At 43.7% G+C, this 12,584-nt stretch overlaps 1 protein-coding gene across 11 annotated transcripts in view; it reads left to right on the forward strand.

The window, feature by feature from the left end:
* LOC139376044 (extended synaptotagmin-2-B-like) overlaps window positions 1–12,584 on the forward strand; it is a 49,984-nt gene that overhangs the window by 14,366 nt on the left and 23,034 nt on the right. For all 11 annotated transcript variants that reach the window (XM_071118158.1, XM_071118156.1, XM_071118161.1 and 8 more), the window contains exons 3-7: window positions 634–675; window positions 1,577–1,711; window positions 2,112–2,188; window positions 2,289–2,361; window positions 6,858–6,947. In XM_071118158.1, coding sequence (XP_070974259.1) covers window positions 634–675; window positions 1,577–1,711; window positions 2,112–2,188; window positions 2,289–2,361; window positions 6,858–6,947 — 417 coding nt within the window. The remainder of the gene's footprint in view (window positions 1–633; window positions 676–1,576; window positions 1,712–2,111; window positions 2,189–2,288; window positions 2,362–6,857; window positions 6,948–12,584) is intronic.

Below are 12,584 nucleotides of genomic sequence, written 5' to 3' on the forward strand. Positions count from 1 at the left end.
GTAGTTATGTAAATCCAACTGCTTATCTGTCACAGTCAACTCCCTGCCTCAGCTATCTCTGAGCGGCTTGGTGCTGTTCTCATACTGTCAGCCTGAGACCCCAAATACTGCAGCCTCGTCTTTGAATCAATGCACAGAATCAGCCCTTTCCTCTGAGCTTTAGACGTGCGGGTTTAGCACCATTCAACACTACTACCAAACCAAGGTGATATGTTGTTTCATATAGGTGTAATTAGACTGTATTAGTAGTATACAATCATCATACAACTCAAAGTACAGGTGTATCCCGTTTATGTAGCCAAGTTATCGTTACTCATTGTGTATGTATTCCTTGTATTAATGGAACTTTTTTTTCCTCTGCATTGTTAGGAAGGGCCCGTAAGTAAGCATTTCACTGTTAGTCTACACCTGTTGTTTACGAAGAATGTGACAGATTTGATTGACAGGATCAATCTGTCAGTTGCGTTACTCTCTATTGCCCCTATAGTCTTTATTGAATGTCTGTTTTAATGTCAAACTGTTGACCAACCTGTAATGACATTGTGACATTGTTTTCATCTACCCCACAGCATCTCTTCAGACAGCTCACATATTGAACGAATATGAACTGATCCATTATTCTCTTCATTCCAGGTTCATTTTCCAGATGTGGAGAGAGTGGAATGGCTCAACAAGGTACTGAACGTCTTCACTGCAGTGCGTTGTCCTACAGTACACCAACCAGACCTGGGTTCAAATACGATCTTTCAAATGCGTTGAAAATCGTTCAAATACTTTGTTTGATCTAGCCTGCCTAGAGTGCCAGATTAGTCCCAAAACTGCAAAACCCCACTATCGTATTGGTCCATCAAGCCAGGCAAGCTCAGTCAAGCACAGATAACATATTTGAAATGATTTCAAGTAGTATTTGAACCCTGTCCAATACCAACTTTCCCGGCAGCAGCACTTGCCCTGCTCTAGATAAGTGGTACAGTGTGGAGGCAGGGAAGCGGGCGGGAGGGCAGCAGCCTCTTATAAATAGGCCCTTATCTGGAGCTCTGCTAACCCAGCTCCAGTACCAGCCTCCCTGGGGACCCTTCTAACTCCAGGAACTGGGAGGAGTCATTACTCTTACAGTTACTGTAAAAAACAGACTTATGGGGATTTAGTCCACAATGTTTCAAAGACGCATTAGATAATAAAACGAGAGATTGAGCTCTATTTGTTTTGCAGGAGTGTTATAGATGCTATTGTTTTTGAAGTAGGTTTATGGGGTAAGGAGTTCATGCATCAGTACTTAAAGTAGAGCCCATAAACTACACTAGGGCCACACCCAAACCAAATAGATGTGTCAGTTGAGGTAATGTTATGTGTGTTGGGCAATTATGAGGGCATCTCCTACCTATTATCTATGACAAAATTATGCTAAGAATTTTCCCTCTGGGATTAATAAAGTATTTCTTATTTTAATTCAGTCTTATTCAATCAAACCATGCAGAGAACAGGGCCATTACCTATGTAGTGTCTCTGTCAGACATTGAGCTTTGAGAATATGACCTGTGTAACCCTGAGTCTTCCGCTCTGTCTCCCTCCCCAGACAGTGAAACAGATGTGGCCGTACATCTGTCAGTTTGTTGACAAGCTGTTCAGAGAGACCATCGAGCCGGCTGTGAAGGGGGCTAACGTTCACCTCAGCTCCTTCTGCTTCACCAAGATCGACATGGGGGACAAGGTTAGACTGAGGCATTTAGATATACATGTATGTTTCCAGTGATGAGTTCTGGGGTCAATGTTACTGTTGGTTAGGTTCCCACTGTTATGTCGAGCAGTGTGGAAAATGTTCTATATCTTCTTATATGTTGTAGGTGTTTATTCTGTATAATATAGTTCATAGGTGTTTGTTGTTTACCGTCATTAGCCGTATCAACAATGTCCAGCAATTTATTCCTGTGTGTAAGTTTTCAAACTTGTTAACCTTGTAAGGGAACTTAGGAAACGCATGCTTGAAGTATGGTTGGACAAGCGGTTTGGGTTTGAGCACACAGAGGCACCTGTCAACCATTGGGTCCTGCTTTGTCACCCTATCCTCTCTCCCACTCTCCCTCCATCTTTCTCTCCTTCTCTCTCTACAGCCTCTAAGGGTGAACGGGGTCAAAGTGTACACTGAGAATGTGGACAAACGACAGATTATAATGGACCTGGAGATTAGGTATAGTCACATGCACTGTGGTTCTATTTGGAGATACCTTTTTATATCATTACATATCAAGACTATATATATATATATTTATTTATTTTAATCTTTTCAGCTTTGTTGGAAATACAGAGATTGATGTTGACATCAAGAAATACTACTGCAGAGCTGGTATAAAAAGTATACAGGTAGTAATATTTTTATATCATACACATGCGTACACTACTTTCTATTGGGAAATGTTGTGACTTTCTCTGACTAAATCAAATCAAATCAAATCAAATTTTATTTGTCACATACACATGGTTAGCAGATGTTAATGCGAGTGTAGCGAAATGCTTGTGCTTCTAGTTCCGACAATGCAGTAATAACAAGTAATCTAACTAACAATTCCAAAACTACTGTCTTGTACACAGTGTAAGGGGATAAAGAATATGTACATAAGGATATATGAATGAGTGATGGTACAGAGCAGCATAGGCAAGATACAGTAGATGGTATCGGGTACAGTATGTACAAATGAGATGAGTATGTAAACAAAGTGGCATAGTATAGTATAAAGTGGCTAGTGATACATGTATTACATAAGGATACCGTCGATGATATAGAGTACAGTATATACGTATGCATATGAGATGAATAATGTAGGGTAAGTAACATTTATATAAGGTAGCATTGTTTAAAGTGGCTAGTGATATATTTACATCATTTCCCATCAATTCCCATTATTAAAGTGGCTGGAGTTGAGTCAGTGTCAGTGTGTTGGCAGCAGCCACTCAGTGTTAGTGGTGGCTGTTTAACAGTCTGATGGCCTTGAGATAGAAGCTGTTTTTCAGTCTCTCGGTCCCAGCTTTGATGCACCTGTACTGACCTCGCCTTCTGGATGATAGCGGGGTGAACAGGCAGTGGCTCGGGTGGTTGATGTCCTTGATGATCTTTATGGCCTTCCTGTGACATCGGGTGGTGTAGGTGTCCTGGAGGGCAGGTAGTTTGCCCCCGGTGATGCGTTGTGCAGACCTCACTACCCTCTGGAGAGCCTTACGGTTGAGGGCGGTGCAGTTGCCATACCAGGCGGTGATACAGCCCGCCAGGATGCTCTCGATTGTGCATCTGTAGAAGTTTGTGAGTGCTTTTGGTGACAAGCCGAATTTCTTCAGCCTCCTGAGGTTGAAGAGGCGCTGCTGCGCCTTCTTCACGATGCTGTCTGTGTGAGTGGACCAATTCAGTTTGTCTGTGATGTGTATGCCGAGGAACTTAAAACTTGCTACCCTCTCCACTACTGTTCCATCGATGTGGATAGGGGGGTGTTCCCTCTGCTGTTTCTTGAAGTCCACAATCATCTCCTTAGTTTTGTTGACGTTGAGTGTGAGGTTGTTTTCCTGACACCACACTCCGAGGGCCCTCACCTCCTCCCTGTAGGCCGTCTCATCGTTGTTGGTAATCAAGCCTACCACTGTTGTGTCGTCCGCAAACTTGATGATTGAGTTGGAGGCGTGCGTGGCCACGCAGTCGTGGGTGAACAGGGAGTACAGGAGAGGGCTCAGAACGCAACCTTGTGGGGCCCCAGTGTTGAGGATCAGCGGGGAGGAGATGTTGTTGCCTACCCTCACCACCTGGGGGCGGCCCGTCAGGAAGTCCAGTACCCAGTTGCACAGGGCGGGGTCGAGACCCAGGGTCTCGAGCTTGATGACGAGCTTGGAGGGTACTATGGTGTTGAATGCCGAGCTGTAGTCGATGAACAGCATTCTCACATAGGTATTCCTCTTGTCCAGATGGGTTAGGGCAGTGTGCAGTGTGGTTGAGATTGCATCGTCTGTGGACCTATTTGGGCGGTAAGCAAATTGGAGTGGGTCTAGGGTGTCAGGTAGGGTGGAGGTGATATGGTCCTTGACTAGTCTCTCAAAGCACTTCATGATGACGGATGTGAGTGCTACGGGGCGGTAGTCATTTAGCTCAGTTACCTTAGCTTTCTTGGGAACAGGAACAATGGTGGCCCTCTTGAAGCATGTGGGAACAGCAGACTGGTATAGGGATTGATTGAATATGTCCGTAAACACACCGGCCAGCTGGTCTGCGCATGCTCTGAGGGCGCGGCTGGGGATGCCATCTGGGCCTGCAGCCTTGCGAGGGTTAACACGTTTAAATGTCTTACTCACCTCGGCTGCAGTGAAGGAGAGACCGCATGTTTTCGTTGCAGGCCGTGTCAGTGGCACTGTATTGTCCTCAAAGCGGGCAAAAAAGTTATTTAGTCTGCCTGGGAGCAAGACATCCTGGTCCGTGACTGGGCTGGGTTTCTTCCTGTAGTCCGTGATTGACTGTAGACCCTGCCACATGCCTCTTGTGTCTGAGCCGTTGAATTGAGATTCTACTTTGTCTCTGTACTGGCGCTTAGCTTGTTTGATAGCCTTGCGGAGGGAATAGCTGCACTGTTTGTATTCGGTCATGTTACCAGACACCTTGCCCTGATTAAAAGCAGTGGTTCGCGCTTTCAGTTTCACACGAATGCTGCCATCAATCCACGGTTTCTGGTTAGGGAATGTTTTAATCGTTGCTATGGGAACGACATCTTCAACGCACGTTCTAATGAACTCGCACACCGAATCAGCGTATTCGTCAATGTTGTTATCTGACGCAATACGAAACATCTCCCAGTCCACGTGATGGAAGCAGTCTTGGAGTGTGGAGTCAGCTTGGTCGGACCAGCGTTGGACAGACCTCAGCGTGGGAGCCTCTTGTTTTAGTTTCTGTCTGTAGGCAGGGATCAACAAAATGGAGTCGTGGTCAGCTTTTCCGAAAGGGGGGCGGGGCAGGGCCTTATATGCGTCGCGGAAGTTAGAGTAACAATGGTCCAAGGTCTTTCCTCCCCTGGTTGCGCAATCGATATGCTGATAAAATTTGGGGAGTCTTGTTTTCAGATTAGCCTTGTTAAAATCCCCAGCTACAATGAATGCAGCCTCCGGATAAATTGTTTCCAGTTTGCAGAGAGTTAAATAAAGTTCGTTCAGAGCCATCGATGTGTCTGCTTGGGGGGGGATATATACGGCTGTGATTATAATCGAAGAGAATTCTCTTGGTAGATAATGCGGTCTACATTTGATTGTGAGGAATTCTAAATCAGGTGAACAGAAGGATTTGAGTTCCTGTATGTTTCTTTCATCGCACCATGTCACGTTAGTCATAAGGCATACGCCCCCGCCCCTCTTTTTACCAGAAAGATGTTTTTTCCTGTCTGCGCGATGCGTGGAGAAACCTGTTGGCTGCACCGCTTCGGATAGCGTCTCTCCAGTAAGCCACGTTTCCGTGAAGCAAAGAACGTTACAGTCTCTGATGTCCCTCTGGAATGCTACCCTTGCTCGGATTTCATCAACCTTGTTGTCAAGAGACTGGACATTGGCAAGAAGAATGCTAGGGAGTGGTGCGCGCTGTGCCCGTCTCCGGAGTCTGACCAGAAGACCGCCTCGTTTCCCTCTCTTTCGGAGTCGTTTTTTTGGGTCGCTGCATAGGATCCACTCCGTTGTCCTGTTTGTAAGGCAGAACACAGGATCCGCGTCGCGAAAAACATATTCTTGGTCGTACTGATGGTGAGTTGATGCTGATCTTATATTCAGTAGTTCTTCTCGACTGTATGTAATGAAACCTAAGATGACCTGGGGTACTAATGTAAGAAATAACACGTAAAAAAACAAAAAACTGCATAGTTTCCTAGGAACGCGAAGCGAGGCGGCCATCTCTGTCGGCGCCGGAAGTATTCAGTTGATATACCAGACCTCCTAAGCTTGATGAAAATCTGTCTGTTGCATGAGACGAACCATTAGCCACCGCCGTATTTGGCATTATGAAAATTAACGTTTTTTTTTTCAAAATGTTCTTTTTTTTTACATAATATGTTGACACTTCATAGATAAGGGTGAAGGTTGATTATACAACATTACAAGAGGTTGCCCTTGCAAACCACTAGCATATTTGCTGATCAGAGAGAGACAGTTGTATGCAGGGTAGTCTACAGTAATCATTGCGAACCCATTCTGATTGGCCAGGTTTGAGACTGCAGTCTCAGGTGGTCAATGTGTCCACTCTGGTAGGCTGTTTTGGAATCAGTCCAGATTTCATACGGTTTTGTTAGCTCCTAATAGATGGCTGGCTTTTCACTGTAACCATTTTTGTTCAGAATGAAGCTCTTAAATGTGGCAATCTGCAATCTCATATGTTTTGTTTTGATTCTGACCAAGCCACTGTTTTGAGTAAATGTGAGAATAAGACTACAGCAGTATGGTAATCAGTATGGCAGTATGGTTAATCAGTATGGCTAATCAGTATGGCAGTATGGTTAATCAGTATGGCAGTATGGTTATTGAAAATGTCAAATTTTTCCATTTCATGTTAAGGGATGTTTAATTGCTCGTCCTTGCAACCAAATTTGTAGCTCTAGGCAGTGTCTACATTTCTGAGTAAAGAGTCACTTCAGTCAGGATGGATACTAATAAAAGCAGTGGAACATTTAGTAATACAACTCAGGTCAGACTTTTCCTTGAGACAACAAGAAGACAGTCATGTAGAATTTGTCAAATAGATTAATCAAAAGTGTATTGTACCGTTGTTTCCTATGTAATAAGATAGAGACCTATAAATTGTATGTTACAATGATCTGCAATTGAAAAGTCACTGATTGGCATGTTTTCTGCAGCTTCACGGTGTCTTGAGGGTCATCATGGAGCCCCTGCTCGGAGACATGCCATTGATCGGAGCCCTGTCAGTTTTCTTCCTGAAGAAGCCTGTAAGTATTGGCAGCCATTTTGACTTATTCTAGAACTACTGCAGTGGTTGGAACCTCTGAGGAGGGAATGGTCAGCAGACCGCTGGATGTGAAGGATGTTGTATTGAGCTCCTGTTCCAGAAAACCCATTCCCACCAAGCTTAATTATAATTAGGCTTGCAACCCAAATGGCTACCAATTCCCTTTTATAGTGCACTACTTTTGATGGGCCCTGGACAAAAGTAGTTAAATTTATAGTGAATAGTGTGCTATTTGAGATTCAGCCTTAGTCCATACCCTGCTCTTTAGCAGCTGTCTTCCTGTGGGTCAGCATGTGTTATAGATTGAGGGTTTGATATGGGGTCCCTTAGGAGGAGGATACATTCCAGTAAAAGGACAATGAGGGGGCACTGTAGCTTCCTGCCGGATTCATTACAGCTGAAAAGATAATCAACTGGTGTACAATAGCTTGGATATATTTCCTAGATGGGTAATAATGCTCAGGTCTTATTTTAAACAGACCCAGTTTGGGGCGGTGTTGATTACCAGTCCAGTAGTCACACGTCATTTGTCTTTTTGACCATAGATGTTTTAGTGCTTATTTTTAGTGCTGTGAAGTTATGGGTCTCAAGGAGCATTGCTGTGCTGTTATTGTCAAGATATGGGTCGTATCGCCTCTGTGTCTCGGTCATATCGTCCCTGTGTCTCGGTCATATCGTCCCTGTGTCTCGGTCATATCGTCCCCATGTCTCGGTCATATCGCCTCTGTGTCTCGGTCATATCGTCCCTGTGTCTCGGTCATATCGTCCCTCGTCCCTGTGTCTCGGTCATATCGTCCCTGTGTCTCGGTCATATCGTCCCTGTGTCTCGGTCATATCGCCTCTGTGTCTCGGTCATATCGTCTCTGTGTCTCGGTCATATCGCCTCTGTGTCTCGGTCATATCGTCCCTGTGTCTCGGTCATATCGTCCCTGTGTCTCGGTCATATTGCCTCTGTGTCGGGGTGGGGAGAGCAGATTTGCTTTATCTTAAGCCTCCTCTGTGCTCTTTATGCTGTCGAGGCTGCGTCTTTCTCTCTGGGTAGGATTTATGTAGACTGTCCTCTATGCTCATTGCCTTGTTATTACTCGGTAAAGGTCTATGGTAAGTCAGCTGGACATCCAGTCTATACCATCTCATACAACTCTCCCCTCTTGGCCTAATACATCTTAACCCCTTAATGAACTACAGTCAGTTAGTGTTGGGCCAATGCTGTGAACGGAGTTGAATTATGTCTTGCCAGTTTAGTTAAATTTGATCATCTTCACACAGTCCAGTCCTGCTAGTCTTGATGACAACAATAGCATCCTGCATTTTCCCAGACAGTCTATAACGGTACGCTCATTGTAAAACATAATCCAATTCACTGTTAGTATCAGAGCTGTGATGCACTTACATAGTATAATACAGTACAGTTTGAATAGATATGTTGCATCAGGGATAGAGACTGTCATCATCCCTAGAAACACAGACCAGGCTGAGCCACAGTTATTTCCCCCTGGTGTAGTCAGAGGCCTGGTTAGAAGTCCTGGGATAAAGACTGGGGTGTAATGACAGTCCTTTAGAGTGACAGACAGCCATCCAAGTCTTATTTTAACTGGAGTTCTATCTCTCCTCAACTGGACTGTTTTTAACCTGGTCCAAGATCTGTTTGTGCTCTCTTGACAGATCTGGGACATTGTTCTTGTCCACAATGGCCTCTGACCTGTGGTCCAGTCATGGAGACCTTCTTAAGAATGAATGTAAGGTCTACCCTGTCTTGAATTTGTTTTTGAATTTACCGCCCCTTGAAGAAGGTATTACCTGTAAAGCGTTGTGCCTTCATACTCCTCCTGCCCTTCTACCCTGACAGACAGTCTATCTGTCCCCTGAGTTGTGTAGACGTTTGTTCTCAGAGTTACCATCAGTGGGGAAAGGCAGCCTATTCGACTGGCTGGTAAACAGTGCCCCGTCTGAGCTGGAGGCGAGGGAGGAGCGTGCCAAGAGTGTGGTGTAAATGTGAGCAGCGTTGCTGTGGCTACGTAGCGTAGCGGCTGTGTGTTTGAAAGTAGAGCAGAGCAGCCAGCCAGGATAAAAGGCCTCACCAGGACTGTTTGATGCTGCAGCATTCTCCTGCCATGCGGTCAAAACCAAAGAGGAAACCACCTTTTCTTTCCACTGACTAATGGATGATATTTGTTCAACCCAATGTAATTACAGTGAGATACCCATCATGTGCTCTCATTTATAAACATCACTGAATGTTGTTGTTAAAACAATTATCTTTGGATAATCAATGTTTTTTTTACTGGTACTTGGTTGTTGTTGATAGGAGTTATGACTTAGTTTGTACAGCCAGGTACAGTGTGTTACAGTGTTGTACAGAAGGCTTAGTGACAGGGTCTGTGCAGAAGCCCTTGCGTGTTCATGTTTGTCTGTTCCTGTAAGCGCTAGCACAGTGTGGTGGTGTGGCCTGTTCTGAAGACTAAGTGGTGCACACAGGAAGTGCACGCACACTCTGCCACCCCGCCCTGCCTCGCCAGATAAAAGCCGGCAGCGGTTCGTATCGCTGTGCAGCCTACGTGCCAGTCACTCTTTATATCAGTCAGGACAATGGAGCAGGCAGTAAAACTCATTTGTGTCAATATCTGGAGACAGGAAAATCATCATAAATGCCCTGCCCATGTCTTCAACAAATGATGAGAGCGTCATCACTTGATGTTCACAAGCTGATCTTCCTTCCCTTCATCACTATCTCACGTTCCTTCTTGTGTCCTGTTTTTATGTTGTGCATTTTGGGGTAAGGCATCATGTGCCACTCCTTGCATGACAAGACAATATACAGTGAGCTCCAAAAGTATTGGGACAGTGACAAATGTTTTGGCTCTGTACACCCGCACTTTGGATTTATATACATTTTTTATTTAACCTTTTATTTAACTAGGCAACTCAGTTAAGAACAACATTCTTATTTTACAATGACTGCCTACCCCGGCCAAACCCTCCCCTAACCCAGAAGACGCTGTGCCAATTGTTTTATATATTTATTTAGCTGTTATTTTACCAGGTAAGTTGACTGAGAACACGTTCTCATTTACAGTAAAGACCTGCCCTATGGGACTCCCGATCATGGCTGGTTGTGATACAGACCCGAGATCGAACCAGGGTCTGTAGTGACGCCTCTAGCACTGAGATGCTGTGCCTTAGACCACTGCGCCACTCGGGAGCCCAAATAGCTATGAGGTTAGCTTTAATTTTAGTGTATTTTCATTCATATCGGGTGAACCGTTTAGAAATTACAGCACTATTTGTACATAGTCCCCCCCATTTTAGGGGACCAAAAGTGTTGTTAAAAATTCACTTATGTGTATTCAAGTTGTAAAGAGTGAAGTATTAGGTCCCATATTCATAGCACGCAATAACGACATCAAGCTTGTGAATAATGAGTGAGAAAGTTAGACGAACAAAATTCATATGCTAACCTCTCACCATTACATTAACGGGGACGTTAGCATTTTGGGTGGGTATGACATTTGTGCGTCTATCCGTAATCATGGTAGCATCTATATTAATGTAGAAGTGTTTAGAAACATGTTCTATTCTTATTTACAATGAAAGTGACTCCAAAATGGCACATTATTTACCATTTAATTTCTATTGGGCACAAAACAATCTTAAACGAATTCAAAACAAACAGCAAATGCATCCAACAAATTTGTAGTCACAAGGTTAATGTAGCCATTGCGTGCTAAGTATATGGGACCAAATACTTGACTTTTTACTACTTAAATACACATGTAAGTGAATTTGTCCCAATACTTTTGGTCCTCTAAAATGGAAGGACTGTGTACAAAAAGTGATGTAATTTCTAAATGGTTCACCTGATATGGATGAAAATACCCTCAAATTAAAGCTGAAAGTCTGCACTTTAACCTGATAGTCATTGTATCACTTCAAATTGCTGGAGTACAAAGAAAAACAATACTTTTGGAGCTCACTGTAGGTGTGAATCGGCCTTTGTTCTCTGTGAAGTCGGTTCAGTTCACTCTTCCTGGTTGTATTCTGAACAAGTAGGCATGCTTCTCATTTAAACATTACTGGGTTGGCTTGGGCTTATGTTACCAGAATTCGGGATACCGGAGTTTATCCTGACATAGATCTCTGGATTGATTTTAGAAGTTGAATAACATGATCATTCTACCTGTTCACCTTGTGTAGCCTAGGGCTAGGTTATATTAGAGCTTTATGGGAAGGAATGTTGCTGTGTCGCAGTCAGAATATAATTGTGTCAAAGCTTGTGCCTGCAGCTCTTTACTTGTTAGAATGTGGGAGAATACATGTTTGAATGTCACCTCTGGTCTCTGGAAATGTTTCTTTGACAATTGAACAAACAGAAATGATTGACAAGCCTGAATTTAGCCATAGGCTATATCATGCGCTCTCGTTCCATAGCCACACACATTTAGACAGTATTTTTAAGGTGTACTTGAACAGCTTTATTCTTCATACTAAGTATGTCTGTGCTTATGGACGCTATAAGTCAAATCCTCATCTTAAATCACACAAATGTTGACATTCTGATTTGCTTAATGGCCTGTTGCTCAACTTTGCAGATATTCTTAAGTGAGCAGCTTAAACGTGAACAAAGTTAGAAACGTAATCTCACCCTGAGTCCCCTGACACACACACATCCCACAGTTCAGAGGCATATCCCTGACCACTGGCACATGAGACATGACATCATATTACCCCGTGTTTGGTTTACTTGTATTTTGTAACCATGACAACTGGTAGACTGTTGGAGCTAGGAACACAAGCATTTCGCTACACCCACAATAACATCTGCTAAATATGTGGATGCGAACAATAAAATGTGATTTGATTTGACTAATAAGTCCTTTTATGGTAAGTAGGTTTTGACTATCCTAAATGATGTGGTAGGAAACGTTAACGTGACAATGCCATGATTCCTTGCCTAGAATTGGGTTAGGCCTACCCTCCCTATTCAAACACCATGTCTGTCAATGTTTTTATTTTTAGATACAGAGAACACTGAGTTAATTTGATGTGCTAGGTAATAGTCGTAGATTGCTTAACTATCATTACATTTTCTTTATTGCAACCATGACTCATAAAGTAAGAGAGCATAGCCTAGATGGAGACATTCAGTGCCCTATGATTCAGTGGGCAGGACTCCTGGCTTGGTTACTGGCACAGAGAAAAACATGGGCTGCATCCCAAATGGATGGAAAAGTAATGCACAATACAGGGAATAGGGTGCCATTTGGGGTGCACAGACTAACGCTGTAACATAGCTAGCCAGGTCATGTTCCCATAGACTGTCACGACATAGCATTCTCAGAGTTTGATTCCTTCGGTTACGTCCCTGGAACACTGTCCAGTGCCTACTCATTCCTGAGCCTACTAAATGTTTACCATTGTGCTGAGTGGTTTTGCAGTCTGTGTAGTATTGTGATGCTTTAGTGCACTGTTGCTGCACACAGACTCTGGCATTGTCCTGAAAACTTCTAGTTGGCGTTACAGTATTTGTTTTGCTATCCAATCCGCACTAGGAATGTGTCCCATATGACACTTTATTCCCTGGTAAAAAACCCTGGTCAAAAGTAGTGAAAAGTACTAC

Source organism: Oncorhynchus clarkii, chromosome 20, assembly GCF_045791955.1.
Source record: "Oncorhynchus clarkii lewisi isolate Uvic-CL-2024 chromosome 20, UVic_Ocla_1.0, whole genome shotgun sequence".
Classification (NCBI taxonomy): Eukaryota; Metazoa; Chordata; class Actinopteri; order Salmoniformes; family Salmonidae; genus Oncorhynchus; species Oncorhynchus clarkii.